Here is a 20100-nt window from a genome sequence, read left to right as displayed (position 1 = left end):
CTGAAGGGCAGGTAGTCAGTCAGTAATTAATATAATGTGTATATAGTAGTAAAGTATATGTCATTTGTAATGAGTGGGTTTAAACATAGAACGAAGACATTTAAAAACTTTTTATCCTGTCAACAGTCCCTATCTATAGATCAACTTCCTCCACAGCTATACATGCCCAGCATCTAACTGGACCTCTGGTTCCCTCTCAGCTGTGGTCCCATGCCCAGACCGGCACGGCTGTGATCCCAGTCCTATAGGAGAATAAGGAGACAGTTCATGGCGGAGCTGAAGTCATCGGCCAGGCATCCATCAGAACAGCCACCAAAACAATGGATCCCTCTGTGTCGCTAACACAAGGTTGGTTTTAGACAAGAGGCCGGAGGGTGCTGAGATGGACAGGCAGCAGCAATGGAACTGACAGCTACAGTTTGACCTTGTCTTTTACTGTAACACCTCACAGTCGTCCAGTGTGAGAGGTTGCCTGTTTGATGAGTATTCGGATATCTCCACTTCAATATTCCCATTAAAACTTTAATATTCAGAGTCTAATATGCCCAATTTCTTCAAAAATCACCCTCAGGATTTTGTTATCGCTTGACATGTCTTCTCACTGAAGGGACAATACCTCACACAAAAACACACACCCACACACACACATCTCCCAGAGCGCTGAGCAAGGGTTTACAGAGATAAGTGAGAGGTTGATCTTGAAAGTTGCAGCCAAAACGTCGGACAATGAAAAGTTTCCTTTGGATGTGCTGCCGGTAGCTGGAGGGGCAGAGAGACGGAGGTCATGTCAGTCCTTGATAGCCTGCTGTTTTATTCTCCTAAGTCACAGTTAATATCAGCTCCGCGTCCCCGCTGTGCCTGACCCCAACTTGCCACCGCTGTCTCCATGCCCACCATGTCGCCATGGCAACAAGGAACAACCATGTGGCCACACACACATATATCCAAACGTACAGGCTTATAGCAATACACTCAAACACTTTTTGTGGTATTTAACAAGGAAATTTGGATACACTTAAAAATGTATTGAAACGTGGTGCGACTGTGGACAGAACAGTCAGAGACGGGTGTACCAATCACGTAGTAGACCTTCGTTGTCTACTGTACTCTCAAACTCCCCCCCCCCTCTCCTCTTCAATCCACCCTCCCCTTTCTTTTTCCCACTCTCTTTTGGAGAAACAATGGTCAAATCCATAGGCCACAAATACACAGAAAAACAAAGTAGCCTGTGTGTCTCCCTCTTTCAATCGAACAAGAGTAAGAAGATACAAAGAAAGCACTGACAGTAAAGCACACACGCACGCACACGCACGCACGCACACACACACACACACACACACACACACACACACACACACACACACACAGTTGCAGAGAGGGTCCTGTTCAAGTATTCTATGCTGTAGGAGGCTGGGAGTTGGTTTATGCATGACGGCCGCTTCAAGTCCATCTGCCCTTCACATTAATCACACAGTGAGCTCAATCAAAGTTAGGCTCAACATTTTCTGCATTTTCTCTGTGTGTGTGCATGTATATGTGTGTGTGTGTGTGTGTGTGTGTGTGTGTGTGTGTGTGTGTGTGTGTGTGTGTGTGTGTGTGTGTGTGTGTGTGTGTGTGTGTTTACATAGACAGAATATGTATGTGTGTGTAGGTTGTGTGTTGGTGAAGCGGTGGGTGTTGCGTGCAGATTTGCATTGCACACGTGTTTGAGAGGAAAGGTTGTGCATGCGTCAGCTCCGACTGCAGTGTTTGAACAGAGCTGAAGGAATGTTTCACTAAACATTTGACTGACACACACACACTGACACACATATCCTTCATATGTAGGGCAGCAGTGGAGTGACACTAGAGTCTCTATTATTCGGGATACCTTAATTTCAATGTGTGTGCTGGTGTGAAAATATAACAGTTAATATAGCCTCAGTAGAAACATTACAGTATATTTGTGATATTGGTTGATATTCATGTCACACTCATTTTCGAACATAATATTATAATTACATGTTTAGTTCAAAACATCCTTATGAGCAAATTCATCAATTATTACTATGTTAGCAAGGTTAGAAGCAGCAGTATTTCGGCCATGTCCACCGAAATGCAAACTTTGTTTAAATGAGGCAACATTGGTTGGCAACATTGGTTGTAAACATATAAAAAGTCCTGTTAGCAAGGTTACCCTTGCTAACAGGACTTTTTATATGTTTACACACAAATATACACCATATTTAAGAACAGAGACATCAGAATGTGCTATGGAGGTCCCTGCAATAGTTACAGTATCTCCCCCTAAGCCATCAGAACTCTGCTGCCCCCCATCTCTCCCTCCCTCCAATGCCATGAGATGATACATTTGGATACAAATGCACCAGCACTTCATTCCATACCCATCATGTGAAAAAAATAAACATTAAATTGCTGAACTCAAATTCACCACGACTTCACCACAGATGGGTTGTAGCTGCTGTGGCAGTGGGCCAGTCACATATTGCATTAAATCAAAGAAGGCTTGTGTTGATTGGCTGTGAGCAAGTCCATATAATTAGTCATATTTTCTAGCTCTGGGTGCAAGAAGGATCGATTGCAGGTATCATTTGACAGGACACCTTTCAGTACTTCCTGGTATCAATTTATTTCAGTCGATATCTTAAAGGTATGAAGTATCGATACTTCCCTTTTCAGTGGTTTTATTTAAAATCGGTAGCTACAGGGTGCGCTAACAGCACAATAACAAACAAAAAGCTAAAGCTAAGCAAAACACTCCTCCCACTTGGGCTGGTATTTCACATGAGCAAAACGTCCTACAACATTTTTACACCGGAACACAGCTGCTGGCAGGTTGGTTGGAAGTGGGGTGAGAAAAGCCTGCTGGAGGTGGAGAAAGCTGGCCTTAAAAACCACAAGCCTGAAGGTAGGACCCAATCAGATTCCAGGAACAAGCTGTACACTCAGACATGATTATTCAATTAACCCAGCTCACCTGCAGCCCATCACACACACACTCAGGGAGATAGAGAGAGAGAGCGCTCCACAGCAAATTCATAGAATCAAAACGTATACAAATACTACAAAAAATAATCAGACCTCATGTTGCACGTGTAAATGCAACAGCACTTTACCTTAAAGCTGCTCTTTTTATGTTTTTATGTCTTTAAATGTGTTAAATATTGTCTTTTGTTTTTCATGTGCCTGTTTTTAAATGTGAACACCCTGATCTGTCGAAAATGGCATTTTGCTACCATGTATGCTGAGATTGTATTATGGAAGTGACAATAAAACTACAATTTCAGTCCCACTATTGATAAGGCTGTTAGAAACTCAGTTGTCAGGATGTAAACCAGTTCAATTCAGCCTTTAATATTGTGAAGTATACAGAACATTGCTGCTTATAAGGGCCACTAAGACTTTATAGAAAGAACAGCATACTGTATGTACTGTGATGTGGTTGAATGACAAGTTAAGTACAGCTGTGATTAAACTTTTATTATATCATTTAGACACAGACTTGTAATGTCTCATGAAGCTGTGATGGAGATGATAATTCACAGCTGGATGTCTTTAAATTGACTCCTCATTAAATTCAGAATCCAGTTCAAGATTCTTGTGATCATTTTTTACCACTGTGGAAAACCTGCCTGTTCCAACATTATTGTTAAGTTGTATTTATTATATTTCTTCACCTTAGTGTCTGTATATAATGTCTTCTGCTTTTGTCTTTTATTGTCAATTGTGCTGTGATATCTGCTATTGAAACAGAAAGTACAGAAAGTAAAAGTCCAGAAAAATACATGACCCGCTTTCAAGTGCCGCTTTTCTCTTTATCTTTCAAAGTGACAATATCTCATATTTTAGATTATTATTTTTGATGTATTAACACGTAAGCATAACTTTAATGTCGGTCAAGGAAAAGCTCATTTTAACAACTTCATATGTGCAAGCACCGTAACTGTATCTGCCAAATAAACGCATGGAAGGTTCATTTTAACGTTTCAACTGGAAAGTACCAGATTAGAAATATCAAGTCATATAAAAATACTCAAGTAAAGTAAAAGTAGCTGAAATGTACTGAAGGGAAGACTGGGAAAAGTTGCCACAAGGGAAAGTAATAGCTGTCCCTTGTTCCTTGTTGCAAAGTCTTATTAGACATTAGCACATAGAAAGCCATTATTATCTGTCATATACATACATACACGATCGCCCATGAAGTTGGAATACATTTTTTACTTCTTCTCATGAAATGATTGTGACAATGTGATTTATTCTTGATAGATAAAGTGTATATATTCTCAAAATTGTATTGATCAATCCCATTGCACCTGGTCAAAGGTGATCACTGATGTGTATAAACAGAAAATAAAAAGAGGAATGTGTCTGAAACTAAATTATTCCAACTTTATGGGCGACCGTGTATATATATATTCATTACAGTGAAGAAATCTTCTAAAAGTAGAAATTGTATTGTTTGTTTTTCAGTATGCCAAGAATGATGAAGAGGGTTCCTAACAGAGTGGATCCCAAATATTACAAAATAGATAAATAATATTATAATATTATTGTATTAATAGATCATTCTCTAATATTATTGTAAAACAGTACTTTTTCTTCTTCTTCTTTTTTTAATACAAAAAATCATCATTGAGACAAAAAGCTAAGGTTATTTGGTGAAACTGAATGTATTTTATCTATGTAAATGAATTTACATAGAATGTCAGGCTTGGGGTCAGTTGCAACATCTGACGTTTTCTATTCAAATAATTATTATGAATGACATATGTGATCATCTTTAAATGGTATGGGTAATCAGCAGGCCCATGTAAGTTTAATATGTAAAAAATCTGATTGGTCTAGTCCAGGCATGTCCAAACTATTCCATAAAGACTTCTGACTTCCAACTGATCTCAGTCTCCAGACAGTTGATTGGCTGAATCATGTGTCTTGTTGATTGGTTGGAACTAAAAACCTGCAGGCACACAGCCTTTTATGGAATAAAAGTCCAAATAGTCTAGTCTCGTCTAAGAGTAACTGAGAGAAATGCAAGTGTTGCAATCGTCCCCAGTCTCCCCTACTTTAGTACATGCACTTGGTTATGAGTAAATTTCCACCACTGGAGATGCACCATTAAGGATGTGCTCTCTACCAGTTCTGTCTCTGTGGGTAAAATGGGTGGGTGTGGGTAGAAGGGGAGAATAAGATGACGAAATCTGAAAGTCAACATAAGCCTCCAAAGTGAAAACAGGGCTCCAAATTAGTTTTTGAGGCATGCCCTGAGATAAAAAATAAATAAATAATCATTGTTGACATCTGCTTAGCTTCAAGGAAGTTAAGCGATAGCAGAACAATGAACAGTGTGAAGTCTTCAGGTTTCAAACTGTCACAGCAGGACAGCAGCTGGATTTCCCAGAACCTTGTAGTTCACCACCTGAGGATTTCTAACGGTAGTGAACTTGTTATGGATTTACAAGTGACTGAAAAATGCTTCTATCCTGACACCTAGTGACAACATGGAGTACTGCATGATAAAAAAATAACCACAATTTAGAAACATCACTTTTATTTCAGTGGTTTCCACAGTTGGTTTGAACCCCCCCCCTCTCTCCCCTCTCCCTTTTAACCCACCTGTGCCCAGTTCCACAACTGACATCACAAATATTATAAAATGGCTGAAGAAAAGTCAGGTTGAGATGAAACTCAACAATTGAAGTAGTTGAGTGAGGATTTGAGTTTTACAGCAGTCCCTGGTTATTTTTTTTACACTCATTTTAGTTTTCAAAAATAATAACTCTGTCCTCGATTACCAATGAAAATTTTAGCACCATATCCTTTCATTCAGCCCACCCACACAGAACCTCTTGTAATAAATTCTAGAAAATAGACACCACATATTGAGAGTCACAGATGCTGTCTGATCACAGCTCTACCTTGTCGCTCTGAGAGTCTTTCACTTGCTTGGAATCCTTTTTGACTGCTACTTTCGTCGTCTTTTTCGCGGCTGCTTTTGCGTCCTTTTTGTCTACCTGCTTGGCTTGTGTTTTGACCGTCTGCTTTCCGTCTTTTTTAGAGGCAGGTTTCGCTTTGTCCGTCTTGGTTTTCGCTTGCTCTCCAGCTTTGGCCTTTGCTTTTGGAGCAGCTTTTGCTTTAGCGGCTTTAGTGCCTGTCGTCGTTTTTGCTCCGCTGGCTGTTTTCGCCTCCACTTTGTCCTTCTTCGTATCAGCCGGCGCGTCCTGCTTCTCCTCTGCTGGTTTATCATCTTGTTTATTATCTGCTTTCCCCTGGTCGGCCTGTGCGGGAGGCTCCGGCGTTGCAGGCTGGGGGTCTGAGCTGTCTGTTTTCATAAACTCTGCATCCACGGGGGTGGAAAACATCTTTAGCATATCCTCAGCTTGGATTCTTTCCTGCAGAACAAAAGGAAATATTAGAGAAATCAAAATTACCCAATTAGGAATCAAAAGACCGGGTCCAGAGACAAACAAAAGCTCTAATCACACTAAATCAGGTTCTTTCATGTTTCAGTTTCTATCTTGGTGTGCATTTCCAAAAAAAAATTAAAGCAACATAAACAGTTTCATTGTTCTCAAATGTCTGCTGGCAGTCAAAAACTGAAACAATATTATCTGTTTATTTAACAGTTACCAGTCTTCCTATTACTGTGCAGCAACAAATGGACCATTGTGAGTGTGTGGCATGCTTTAGATTAAAGATTTAGATTGCTAAAGTTCCTGCTTTCCAAATCAATCAAGGTTGCAAAATTTTGGTCTCCATGGAGATGTTATTGCAAAACTCGTAAATTACATGTAAGTTTACAGCAAAACAGTCTGTAAATTAGTTGAAACTGCTTCTAGTAAATACTACAAGGACAGAATGAACACTCTCCGCAGATGGTCTGTACCTTTTCCTCGTGAGCAGGATCCAGGGTGAACCATAGAGCCACAGCACACCTCTGACCCTTGGTGACGGCTTTGACGCCGTGAGGGTTTTCTTTCCCCGCTCCGAAGCCGACCACACGGCCACACTGCGGACGCACCTCAGCCTGGAGAAGTCCCAATATACAGCACATGACATGACATAAATGTACAGCTGCTCTACTGACACAGGCTGTCAGTGCAGGTGAAAGCGTGGATGAATATTTACCGTGACAGTTTTGGCATCCAGCTCTGTGAAAATGAAATCTCCTCCTTCGAAGTCGTCGTTCAGGTAAAGGATGGCGCTGTAAAGGGGGGGGGGGGGGGGGCACGTCGGAATGTTACATTGCTGCAGTCATCAACACACCCTGTTACCACTGTAGTGTGTGTGTGTGTGTGTGTGTGTGTGTGTGTGCTCACCTGTAGTCTCTGTGTGTGTATGCAGGAGGCTCCTTGATGCACTCGTTAAGCTCAGACACCAGCAGACAGTTGTCCACGTGAACCGGATGACTCAGGTCATCACGGTCCTGCTTCTCTGAATAACCAGCAGAGCAGAGAGAGGACCAACATTACAAGCTGTGATCACACAAATCTTATTCATTTTAATTCAACTAATTTATTCAGGCTTATTCTTTATTAATTAAAGCTGCACTAATCAATATATTTTATACTTTCAGCTCTCATCAACTTTAGATCCAGCTGCAACTGGAACTTTCCTTCCAAGATCAGTTTGGTTTGGTGAATAGTTCTACGTACTACAATACCCATGAGCCTCTGCAGTCACTGCTATTGAGAATAAGCTAATCAAAGCTGTAATGAATTCAGAATGTTTTGTTTCAGTTGCTGAATTCATCCAAAACTAAACCAATATCTGAAAGAGAATTCATTTAAGTGGCTGAGTGTATTATAGAGAGAATTTTAAGCTCTGATTTTAAGCTGTAATTTAATCATTTTTACCAAAATGCACCTTGGGAGTTGTAGTTCACTTCATTTTATGTACATAGGCTTGTATCGTTGACATTTTTAAAAAATCAAAGAACTGGATATGTTCAAATGCAATTGTTCATCTTTTGCACTTATAATTGAATTTCCAAGCCACAGAGGAGCTCCAAGTTACTTAACACTGTCTATGGGAAAATGTAAGTCTTCACTTAAGGATGCACTCTTCTCTAGCAAATTCATAGCATGGAATGTGCTATATATGAAAACCTCTGTCACTCATTTTTACTCAGTTGTCTTTTCTCAATGTCTCCTCTGTGTGCTCACAAACCACTGGACACTTACTCACAGTGTCTGTCTCTCAGCATCTCTGCCTTGTATGTAGTAAGTGGATATTTTCTGATTTCATCTGTTTTTCTTATGCTAATAATTTCACTACAAAATATAATTAAGGTGCAGGCTAAAAATCTTTTTCTGTGTTTAAAATGTCCCATCGCACACTGATGAATAAGGCACAACTGTCATGCCATAAAGGCTGACTCTGATATCTCCATAGCAACAGCCTCATAGTCTCATGGCTAATGAAGTATTTAAAGTCATTTACAATGCCAGACTTACAGAAAAATCTCAAAGTTTAAATATTAAAAGCAGTATTAAATTATCCAGGAGATGTGTATGTTGCTGTTGTAGAACATTGAGGTTATTGTCAGAAAAACTATTCAAATCTGTTTTATGCTGCTTGTCTGACAACACACAGCTGAATCCTTTTTTCCCCATCCATCTTTTGGTTGTATTTATGCATTAATTATTATGTATTAATCTGATTTACCATCGATGGCAGCTCGACAGACCAGATGAGAGTAGGAGAAGTAGAGCGGAGTCTCCAAATTGAAGTGGGACTCCACAGCCTTTTTCACCTTCTCGCTCAGGTCGAAGAACAGACGGGCGCTCTTCAGTGGAACCTTCCCTTCCTGTCCCAGCTGCAGGGGGAAGGAAGCATGATTTAATAGCAGGTACCAGGTTAAAACCATGTGGGTGAAGCTAAACACTTCAGGTTTCTGCTATGTTTTATGCTTGAAGCAGCAGAGCTACAGACCTTGACAGCCTTCAGGACAGTGACTCCCTGGAACATCTCACTGGGGGAGTGGGGGGAAGGACGCCCCCTGTAGCCGTCCCCTTTCAGAGCAGCAGCCTGGGAAATATGTACAACATCAACACTGTGACATGATGGGCTGAGAAACACAATGGAAAACACAACAGAGCGAGGACAAAAACAGACAATGGGTGACATAATAGAGTTCCAATATTTCTGAGGAAAAAGGCATATGTACACCTTCTTATTTAAAAACTGGACAATTATTTCAACCTCTAAAACATTTTACTACCTGTAATTTTAGTGATTTGTGTCTTATTCAACTTGTTGCATTTGACGATAATAATTTAATCTGCAACAGTTTTACATGTAAAACCCTCTCAGGAATGTTGTGATAGCTTCAAAATGTCAAGTTTAAGCTCAGAATGTTATTTTCTATTCTATTTATTCCCAGGCAGTTTAAAGACAAACTAAACTTAATAAATAAATGAATACAAATAACTGGAAACTGATGACTGCTTGAAAGGTTACTCAACTTGATTTCTAATAAAAAGCCAAAAACATGAAATAATACAGACCCAACAGACAGCATTCGAAATGACAGAAAAGTCATTTAGATAACACCTCACAGTGCACTGTTGCTTATTTTTACATCAGTAAGTATATTTGTCATCATGTGATATAATTAATATATTTAAATCTCTTTAAATTTCAGATGAATTACAGCATCTTTATACGTCTGCATTAATAACTGATGTTTTTGGCCACAGCTGAACAAACAGTAAACACACCACTGACATATTATCACTGTATTAAGTTATTATGGTTAATATGTTAGCAAACAGTTGCCTGTTTACACATCCAGCGCACATGAAGACGTGTTTCTGTCCATCTGTTGAATGTGAGTTCAATATTCACTCTCTTTTAAATCTTTTTTTTGAAAAATGAGCTCGATGACAGCAGGGTTGTGGAGCCGGAAAACCAATACATCGAGCTAAAAGAAGCTAAAAGGCTCAGTGGAGCTGCAGGATGAATCTCTGTTCACATTTTACATTGATATAAAAACATTGATTAGTTCAGCTTTAATATACATATCAAATGTAGTTGCTGTACTGTGTGATATACATGTTTCGCTAGAAGGAAAGTATTGTGTACTTTTAATAGTTCTATCTCTATTTCTATATGATGGTTTGTTTCCCACAAGCAAACCATAACAATGGCGTATGTCAACCAAGAAAAACCAGATAAACCAGAACTAGCCCACATTCTGAATACACATACCTGAGATCACTACATCTTTACCAAAAAAGGCAACATTTGATTTAGGATATTTGGGCCATATTTGCTATTTTACATGTGGGCCATTTCAGGTTCACATCCAATTTTATCCAGGCCGGAAGAAGGCCAGCAGGGCCGCATCATTTCTTAAAGTGGCCCACTTCCATATGCTATATGAGAAGTTCCTAACCACTTTAGATGTAGCACAGTAAAGTGAACTCTCCGTTCTTTAGATAACTCACATTGGAGAGGCGTTGCAGCTCCCTGCACTCGTCATCACTGATCACCCCGTCCAGCAGCACCCGCTGAGTGCCGTTCAGCTGAGCGGACGTCATGGTCACCTGGATGCCGTCATGCATCGGAGCGCCACCTAGAGGAGGACATGGGTCACAGTCGAGACTTTAAAACACACAATACCGGCCAAGGATAGTAAAAGTTTGGCTGTGGAAGACACGATTTTGACTTTGCTCTGAGGTCGTTTTCTATATTTTAAAATCAATACTATAATCTAGTTGGATGGTGACAAAAAAAACAAAAAACACTCATTTCATTTGTTATAAATGGATTTTTTGAGTCAATCATGTGGACGTTTGGTTGTACAATCAGCTGTGACTTTTAAAACGTATTGACCTTCCGGTGGCGTAATTATCTTTGACAAGTCTGACGAGTCCTTCTTCTTCTCCTCAACCAGGGTTTCAATTTCTTTCATCAGGTTTCCTATTTCCTCTGTGATCCTCGCCGCCGCCTCTTTTTCGGCCCTGAGACACAAAGGATAAGATAACGGATTAACATCACTTTAACGACACATTTGCACAATGTGTGAGTGTGAGTGTCTTAAATCTTACTTCTGCTTCTCTCTCAGTTTCTTAGGCATGATATCTTCAGGCGTCCACGTGTCCTGAATGTGAAAAAAGACGTGCAGTTCATTCAAATGTCAAATTCTTCCATTTATTTTTCAGTGCTGCCTAGAAATGAGCAGAAGGTGATGGATGACAAATGGTTTATTCACTCACTGGATCTACAAAGGTGATTCCAAAGGCTTCATATCCAAAGTACAGCAGCTCTTTCTCCAGCATGGACTGCTGAATGTACTCTTTCACCACCTGAGAGTCAAAAACAACATATTTATTTTACCTTAATTGTTAAAATTCCTGTAAAAAAAACAACAACGAATTGTTTACTCATGAAGTAGAAAATGAACATAATATGTTTTATTTTTTGGTTATTGCTAAAAAAGAGGTTTTATTCATCACCTCTGCATATTTTGGGGGGAAAAACTAATTAGGTCTGATCATGTGTCATTATAATTGTGTCTTCAAAAACATAGAATTGAATTAAATAAAGCATTGTTGGTCATTAAAGGATATGGCTGATGCTATTCTATATATTTTTTTATTGTCAATATGTCCCGTTAACCTACATCAACAATCTGTAATGTGCCTACATATGTTCCAACTTTCCCAATTTGTCTATGGCTCTCCGTCCCAAGCCCACTGGTTCCTACTGAGTTTTAGGAAATGTTAAAGACTCCCTTCAGATATTTCATTTGCATTTGATCTGATTTGTGTCTGATGTGGTTTTTCTAGAAAAAAAAAGTTCAATTAACTCTTAATCCTTAAAATGACACCCACTCCTTCTCCCTCACTGAAAACTCTGAATATGTTTCATCTCAGAGGTTTAACTGTTGGACACATAATGTTTCCTATTTCACTGTAAAGTTCATTCTCAGTGTTTATGCACTGGAGGCTTCAAGTTTCCACATCACACTTATGTAAGTTGAATATTGGAGCAGGACTGGCTTCCAGACTTCTTGTTGATGTTTTTGGAAAAGTTAATTCATACTTATATATTCTCCTGTATTGATTATCATAATTCCCTTTTCACCTGACTCAGCTAAACATCCCTAGATTATATTTACAAGTGATCCAAAATGCTGCTGCTCAACTCTTAACCAGGTCCTTCAAAAGGTCTCATGTCACACTGATTCTTATGTAGCTCTTCTCATCAAATTCAGAATCCAATTCAAAGTTCTTGTGTTCATCTCTACGGTCTTGCTGATCAGGGTTTGCTAGAATGAGGCTTCAAACTTTTAAGCAGACTGTGCTGTTGACGTTGGCCTTCTAAACTGGGGAACTCTCTCCCTTTGGATTTAAGATGTTTGGAGTCTGTGAACACGTTTAAAAGAGCAGCTCAAGTCTAATTTGTTCAGACTTGCCTTTGTGTAGTTTTTCTATTTGCTATTGATTTTGTTTTTTATTGTGCTTCATGCTTTATTGCTTCTGTGAAACACTTAGTGACATCTCTGCTCTTGAAAGGTGACGTATTAACAAAGAACTGACTTAGCTGATGTCACAAATCATACTGTATGAATGTGAAAACTCATATTTCATTCTGCACAGAGAAGCTCAAACATCAGACAGAAGTAACAATAAGCTAAACACATTTTAAGGGGAGGAGTAGATGAGTCATTTTCTAAACCAGCTGGCCACTGTCATTTATAGCTCATGTTATCCAAATAGGTGTATATAGTGCATTTGTTATGGACTATTTTCAGCTGTGGATTAATACGCATTTGGCGCTCCAGTGAGTAATGACATGAAAATGAAAGAAGACTTGTTAATGGGATCAGTTTTGTTGTGTTGAATTTTTTCGTGGGGTTCTTTCACAATAAAACAATATAAAATATATCACCAGACTCATTCTTGAAGTATCAAGTTATTTTAGAACATTAATAATAAAGAAGGACTTGAATTAATCTAAAGGAAAATATAAATATCCAGCATTATTGATCATTAAAGGATATGACTGGTGCTAGTCTATATTTTTCTTACATTTAATCACTAATTATTTTATTAGGCAACCATTAATATGAAAAACATAACAACCAGGGATGGGAAATTAACTTTTTAAAATGATAAATAATGATAAATGTTCAAATTTTCCAGCCACTCAATAGTTAATCATTAGATAATCATTATGTTCGAGCCACTTTCATATTTTACTAGCTGGTGCTTATTTCCCACCCTGATAACAACACATTTCATTCTAATAATGGGTTAGTATAAATTAATAGGATTACCATAGTGTTTTGAAATGGACTACTTCTGATACCAAATCTACTTTTTTGGAGAATTGATATATTAAAAACTGATCTAAGGCTGGAGGGTGAGTTCACTTATGAGAGCCAGAAGTCTAATTACCTCAGGACAGAATCATTTAGTCATTAGTAAGATCATAAACTCTGCTAAGCTATTATAAATGCTATGTAACATGGACATTAAAGTCTTACTTATTACACCACTCAAAAGCAGCAGATCTTTAGGTGCGTTAGATTACCATCAGTGCTTTTTGAATGCTGCTTTTGTGCCCTTGAGTACATTTGAGTGCTAATGGAAGTGCTGCTGGCTGATTTACTGCTGATTCAGAAAATGTACTTAAATAACTGCACTCACACTGAGGCTGTCTGACTGAGCATTGCGTGAGTTAGACTTACTCTACCTGTCTGGCTGATATGGTTCCTGCTTTGTCCTCCCCCAACACGGCAGAATAGTACGCCAGGTTCTGACCCATCACTTGATCATTAGGGCGGAACAACAGGAAGGTCTTGGCGCACTCTATGGCCCGCTCGTACTTCTCACCTGGAGACACGGGACAGAAGCAGGAGGAGGGTGAAGAGCAGGATATAGTTTGTTAGTCAGAAAAAAAGGTGATATAAGGTACTTCTGTTGGGTTTTGGTACATTAATATTCAAGAATTTTTTTTTTTTTAAAGGGAAACTCCACCACTTTTACACATGTTGTACAATGTCTTCTGTGGTTTTGGATTAACTTTGGCGAGCAGATAGGAAACTTACCCTGATGATGTCATACAGCTTGTTATGGCAGACCACTAGTTTATTAAAATAAAGTTTGAGACAACGTAGAGTTGCATTCTGGGAAGCGTGGTATCAAGTTGTTTTGGATCTTGACCAGGTTTTGGTCCTAATAGCTGGTTTAACTTTAACTTTAACGAAGATTAGGCTTAAAAAAGGTTTTTTTGCCTTTTCAGGCAACAAAAAGTACAGTTGCATTCATTGATTTGTTTGGCTACTAGTTGTAATTGGCGAACACATCATTCTTCTGGATAGCATGTTATCCGACTAATAACTCATTCACACAATAGACACAGAATCACATTAGCATAAATGTGGAGTTGTGTTTTTGTCCAAATGGCAAATTTTAGTCCAGTATTCACTCTCTTTTAGCTCTGTTTTTGCTTTGTAACAACTGTTGCTCGAAAAGCTCTGAAAAGCTGAAAAACTCTCAAAACTCTCTGTTATTGTTATTTATAACTTCAGTTACTTGATCAAATACTTTAAACTCCATCACTAACCCTGGCCCACTGGCCCATATTAGGAGCTAAAAAGATACTTCACCTGTTCGATTTTGACTATTCTTTTAAAAAAAAATCTGTCTCTTGTGAGTCTCCCAACATCAGGGCAGCGCACCACTAAATCACAGGAGTGCCCCTTTAATGAAAACAGCAGTTTCAAGCCACCCCTCAGGAATCATTTTAAAAGCATTCTCTCTTGTGTACTTCAAAGCAGCTGCCACGCTGTGCACCCACCAACCTGGAAGAAGTGCAAGATGGAAACAAAGGGAAGGAAATGAGTTCCTTCCATCCTCAGGAAGAGAGCGTTCAGGTTTTTCTTCAGTTTAACAACTGTAATAATGTAATAAATGTTAATCCAGGAGGTGTTTTTGAATAAACTTGACATAAAAGCTTTGCTGAAACTCAGCTCTTTTACTCTATTGGAAACCTTCTTTATTATTATAGACATTCCTAGATCAAATGAAATGCATCCATTAGAGGTTTTATAGTTTCACCACTTTAAACTAGCTTTAAACAGAACCACAAGAAGAGCCAGTATTCATATTGCACTATAGTTATACAACTATCATGCTCTGATTATCTTAAAAATACATATATCCATTATGTTTAGATTTCTATGTGATTTTTAGCTTCTTTAAATTATAATGATGGCATACAGTGTGGGGGTTTTTTTGTAGTAAATGTAGGTCATCTCTGTGGACTTGATTGAATTGATTTTTTTCATGTCATGATGTGGAAACCTGTTTTTAAAGAACTGAAACTCTAGACTTCTGGTCTAGGAAGCTAAACAGCTTGATTTTAAATGTCTTTTTTCAAGTTCTAATTATTGAAGCTTTGAGCACTTTCATAATGTTCATCTATTGTTTGTGTTGTTTATAAAATGTGTATTTTCTACTGCAAACCAAATCTATCTACAGGTACAAAAACAAGTGACCTGAAGCTGAACCTGTAAAAAAGTATTTCTTGGTGGTTTGTGGCTCCAAAATAGAAAATACAGAAATCAAATAGTCCCTTTATTTACAGCCAGATGTGCTATATGAGCTACGCATAAATGCCAATTTTATTTTGCATGCGAGTTGTACTACACATGTTTTAAAGCAGTTTTTGAGAAGAACGTGTTTTGTACCATTTAGTACATCTTTGAGTGTCAGGGTTCTAGGGATGTAAGAACCATGCTGATGGGACATTTTGAGCTTTAGTGCTGTCATAAATGATTGTGCAAAGCAAAAAATATATTAATAATAATATAAAGATGTGATGAGCTCTGTTTCTTGAGCCTATATTTGTTTACTACTCACTGCAGATTTAGGGTTTTATTCCATTATGATCATGGAGATTAGATGAAGGCATGAACACCAAACAGTCCAGGCTGTGAGACTCACTGTTGTAGTAGGAGAACTGCAGATAGTTGAAGTGAGAGGGGAGGAAGTCCTCAAAGGGCTTGGGTCTTCCAGCGGTCGACGCCAGCTCCACAGAGCAGAGCTGCTTACAGTTCAGCACCTGCATGTAGTGGTCTGAAAACACACACACATTCAAACATTTACACATTTATATGCTCACCACATTTCCTACTTTCAAACATCTTTTAGGCACAAAAACCAAAGGATGTTCTGCGTCACCTGTCATGGTCTGGAACAGGTCGGCGCTGTACTCCATGTAATTGTACCCGTCGTAGTTGTAGGCTCCCTCGCACAGCGCTCGGCACTCCTTATTGGCTATGAAGAACTCATCCAAAGCCACTTCGAAGTGGTCAGCCGCCAGACCGAAAGAGTCGTCGCTGTAATAACTCTTCCCCAGCAGGAACTCAGCCTGAGGAGATAGTTCACGGTCACTTTCACAAAATCAATGTGTGATGTGATTTCTATTTGACACTTCATTGATTCTCTAATGTAAAGTTTTGACACTATATATATATACTTGAAACAACTTGACAACAAAAAAGCTTATTGTTCACTTTTTTTATAATGAAAAGCTGAGACTTTATCAAACAAGACGAAAACAGGAATGTCACAGTCGAAACATTTTTTTACTACAGCGATGGATCTTGTGATAAAATGTCAACCGATTACTGAAATACACTGAATATAAAAACTCAAATGTGAGGAAAAAACATAATAAACAATATAGATTTGAACGCCGCTGACTTTGCACTCACCATATGTGGCCTGGCCTCCAAATCTTTGAAGTCTTCCTCCTTCACTCCCGCCATCATCCTGTAGTAGTCCAGGTTCTGTTTCATCTCCATGTGTTCTGGGTTGGCCTGGAAGAACGTGTGGGCTGCTGACACTGCCTTGTCCAGTTTATTTATCTGAAAAACACACACAAGGCTCAACTCATCCTTTCTAGACTGAAGGTGTGTTAATCAAATCACCTGAGAGGAAAACCTATAAACTGATTCTCTATGACATAAAGCTGCGTTTATTGATTTGTTTGGCTACTTGTTGTTTTTGGCTAACACGTCATTCTTCTGGATAGCATGTTAGCCAATTTATAACTCATTCACACAGTAGACACAGAGCTACATTAGCATACATTTAGAGTTGTGTTTCTATCCAATTGTCAAATTTTAATCCAATATTCTCTTTTAGCTCTATTGTTGCTACCGACTGTTGAGAAAAATATGTAGCTTTTTAGATGCTAAACACTCCACTATGTTCATCAGCTAGTTGTTAACTGTATCCTTTCGCTGAAATTAGCTGTGGCTAAAAGCTACGCTAACGAAACAAAACTGACATTGTTGGCCGTAAAATCCAAACACTGAGCTGAAAGTCACTAATAAGTTCTCCAAATTCTGTCTGCATTTGTAATAAATACAGGTGACACCTTTTACATTACACATAGTCATTTGAACTATTGCTTATATAGAAATATTCATTAGTGCGTCTTTAATAAACATGGCTGACAGGAGCAAGGTATCATTCTGACTCTTCCTCTCAGTTATACTTGACTCGTTGACAACCTTTCATCAGTTTGCTGTTAAATATATATTCTACTCCAAGTTTAGTACACCTGTACTCCAAAATAATCAGTTTGGCTGCATGTAACTACTGTTAAAAAAGGGGATATGTGTCATTAGTGGGTTATTTTGACCTCTACTGGTGACCTGGCGGAACTAGAACAACTTCTTTCAGGCTAACCACAGACTCCCGCCCCCCTCTCTCCACACACACATACACACACACACACACACACACACACACACACACACACACACACACACACACACACACACACACACACACACACGGTGGTCTTTAATTAAAACAACCAGGTGTCATTACCACAAAATAGAGCAATAAAACACCTGAAAGCAGCATTGTGTGATTCAGTAAGACTGATGATAAAGCGCTTTGGTTTCCCACCACCTGCTGTCAGCCTTTTGAAAGTCATTCATTTAAGCCTGGCTGATAGCTGATGGCTGAGTTATAACTAATAAACAACTCTTTCATACTGTAAACATGTTGTCACTTTGAAATCTGAATATGTTGCAAAATTCATAGAAATTATAATATAAATATTAGACTGACTATATTTCTTCCGCATCCACAGATTTTAATCAAAGCTGATTCAAATGCTGCACCATTTCCTTTCATAATTGTGATGTTTTAAAAAATTAATATTTCTCTTTAGACTCATACAAAACAAGATTGTGGATGTAAAAGTTGATAAAAACAATTGAATATTTAAGCTGATAACAATCTCTGTCAACATCTACCTATGTTAACTGAACTTTTCCAGCTAAAAACAGCTGATGTGCCAACAAAGCATAACTACCACTTTGACTTTAACTACCCACTCTATATTGAGCATGTGAAAGCAGACTTTAGGCCTTTAAACTGCTGGATCCCAAAAGTTTACGTCCTAACGTCAGACTCCACAGAGGCTGACTCCACCTTAAGACGTGGCATGGCTGTCTTGGCTTTTGGGGGGGTTGGGGTATTTACAGTAGTGCTACATCTCTACTCTGAGAGGAAGCCTGAATGAAAACATATACAGTTTATGACGTGCATGGTTCTATGCAGCTACACAGCAAACACATGATCTCAGTTCAGTGTGATGCATTCTGCACAGATTCATACCTTAAAGTAGGCCACTTGTAAGTAATTATAAGGACTCCTCTTCTTAAACTCCAGCTCCACTTCTTCAGACACTAGATGCATAGTTGGTGTACCAAGTTTCTCAATTTCACAGGACTTCACACAATCTGCCCGTATCAGGATTTTCTGGAAAAAGCCCAGATCCTCCACAGATCCGGCCCCGGGTATAGGAACTCCCAAGCCGACCAGAGGCTCGCCGAAAGCGGTGTTGTTGGCGCAACTGAGCCGGCACTCAGCCTTCACCTTACGGATCGTAGCTTTGTTCCTGAGCGCTTTCTCCATGTTCAGGATAACCGTCAGCCAGTCTCCCTTATAGTAGGCTTCCACCGCAGTGTCGAAGAGGAAATCGTAAGGCTCCATAACAAAGTGGTTGCTCATGTCAGTGTCGGATATGCACAGAGGCAGCAGAAGGCTCACTAATGGAAGCAAGTAACGGGGATCCATGATGCTGTGCAGCGGGGACACGAGCCTGGATCAGAGACCGAGGAGACGCACCGGTTCAGAGAGGAGGTGGAACTTCTTTCCCCGGCAGTAACTTGTGTGGAGGAGGTGGGGTTTGAATAGTTGAGCCCCCAGTAGCAACTCCCCCACCCTCTCCCTCTCCTCTCCCTCTCCTCACCGCCCCCCTTCCACATACACACACACACATGCAGAAATCATTATAATAAGGCTACTGGATTTTCCTACTGTAGGCCTACAGTGTATAAAACAATTCATTTCTGGTGAACTGAAAACTCCATAAAATCATAATCATCATCATCATTGCCTCCAAAGCCCAGTTGCTTTACACTTCCAAGTGGACTCAACAGTAGAACATAAATGAATAAAATAGTTGTCACCTAATTTATGGAAATGTGTTAATGACAAAACTTATGGAGACAATATTAAACCAATGAAAAGGGAAAATGCAAGAGCACATTTGACACCATATTTTCATGTATTATGGGCTTTTTACATTTTTTTATTTTTTTTAACTTAATATGACAAAATATTAAGTTAGTCTTGTTTGATATGACAAGAACCATATTGTGTAATAAAGACCAACATATTTTGTTTGTTTGTAATGGTTTTGTTCTATGGAGCAAAAATGATAAAAAACCTGCACAAATTCAAGCTGTTGGTCTGCAAACAACGAGATAAAAAGAAAATAAACTATTAAACAAGTGCAGATCTGTTATGTGTAATGAGGTTCAACACAGATTATTCCACAGTACCACTAATTATTGGCATGTTGCATTCTTATGCAAAGCACCATATATTTTAACAATCTTCTTTGTATGCACATAGTTAAGTCTATATACAAATAGGTGGCATATTAAAGGTAAAACCAAGTCTAATCATTCATCAGGTCTCTGAACTCTATTGGGATGGATGAACCTGGGAATAGAGATCAAGACTCATCCGTCCTTTTCCCACCACACAAAGT

At 39.0% G+C, this 20100-nt stretch overlaps 1 protein-coding gene across 1 annotated transcript; it reads right to left on the bottom strand.

The window, feature by feature from the left end:
- Positions 1-5616: 5616 nt before the first annotated feature.
- Positions 5617-19118, bottom strand: p3h1 (prolyl 3-hydroxylase 1). The gene is made up of 15 exons (XM_062415819.1): positions 18657-19118; positions 16733-16885; positions 16197-16386; positions 15960-16091; positions 13705-13844; positions 11220-11309; positions 11052-11104; positions 10837-10964; positions 10449-10576; positions 8932-9027; positions 8665-8815; positions 7317-7431; positions 7126-7201; positions 6884-7024; positions 5617-6389 (listed from the first exon to the last, which is right to left on the bottom strand). Exons 1-15 carry the CDS (start codon positions 19116-19118, stop codon positions 5904-5906), a joined length of 2541 nt encoding a protein of 846 aa, XP_062271803.1. The 3' UTR covers positions 5617-5903.
- Between the last annotated feature and the right edge of the window lie 982 nt (positions 19119-20100).

Source organism: Scomber scombrus, chromosome 3 (assembly GCF_963691925.1).
Source record: "Scomber scombrus chromosome 3, fScoSco1.1, whole genome shotgun sequence".
NCBI lineage: Eukaryota > Metazoa > Chordata > Actinopteri > Scombriformes > Scombridae > Scomber > Scomber scombrus.
This window is presented reverse-complemented; position numbering and strand designations above follow the sequence as displayed.

What these genes read in the sequence shown, in the direction of transcription:
- p3h1 (XM_062415819.1), bottom strand. Translation starts at nt 19,118, where the DNA reads ATGGATCCCCGTTACTTGCTTCCATTAGTGAGCCTTCTGCTGCCTCTG. An exon ending in GAATCACCTTTGTAGATCCA is followed by an intron (nt 11,105 to 11,219) that starts GTGAGTGAATAA and finishes TTTCACATTCAG; the next exon opens with GACACGTGGACGCCTGAAGA. An exon ending in TGGATGCCAAAACTGTCACG is followed by an intron (nt 7,025 to 7,125) that starts GTAAATATTCAT and finishes GGACTTCTCCAG; the next exon opens with GCTGAGGTGCGTCCGCAGTG.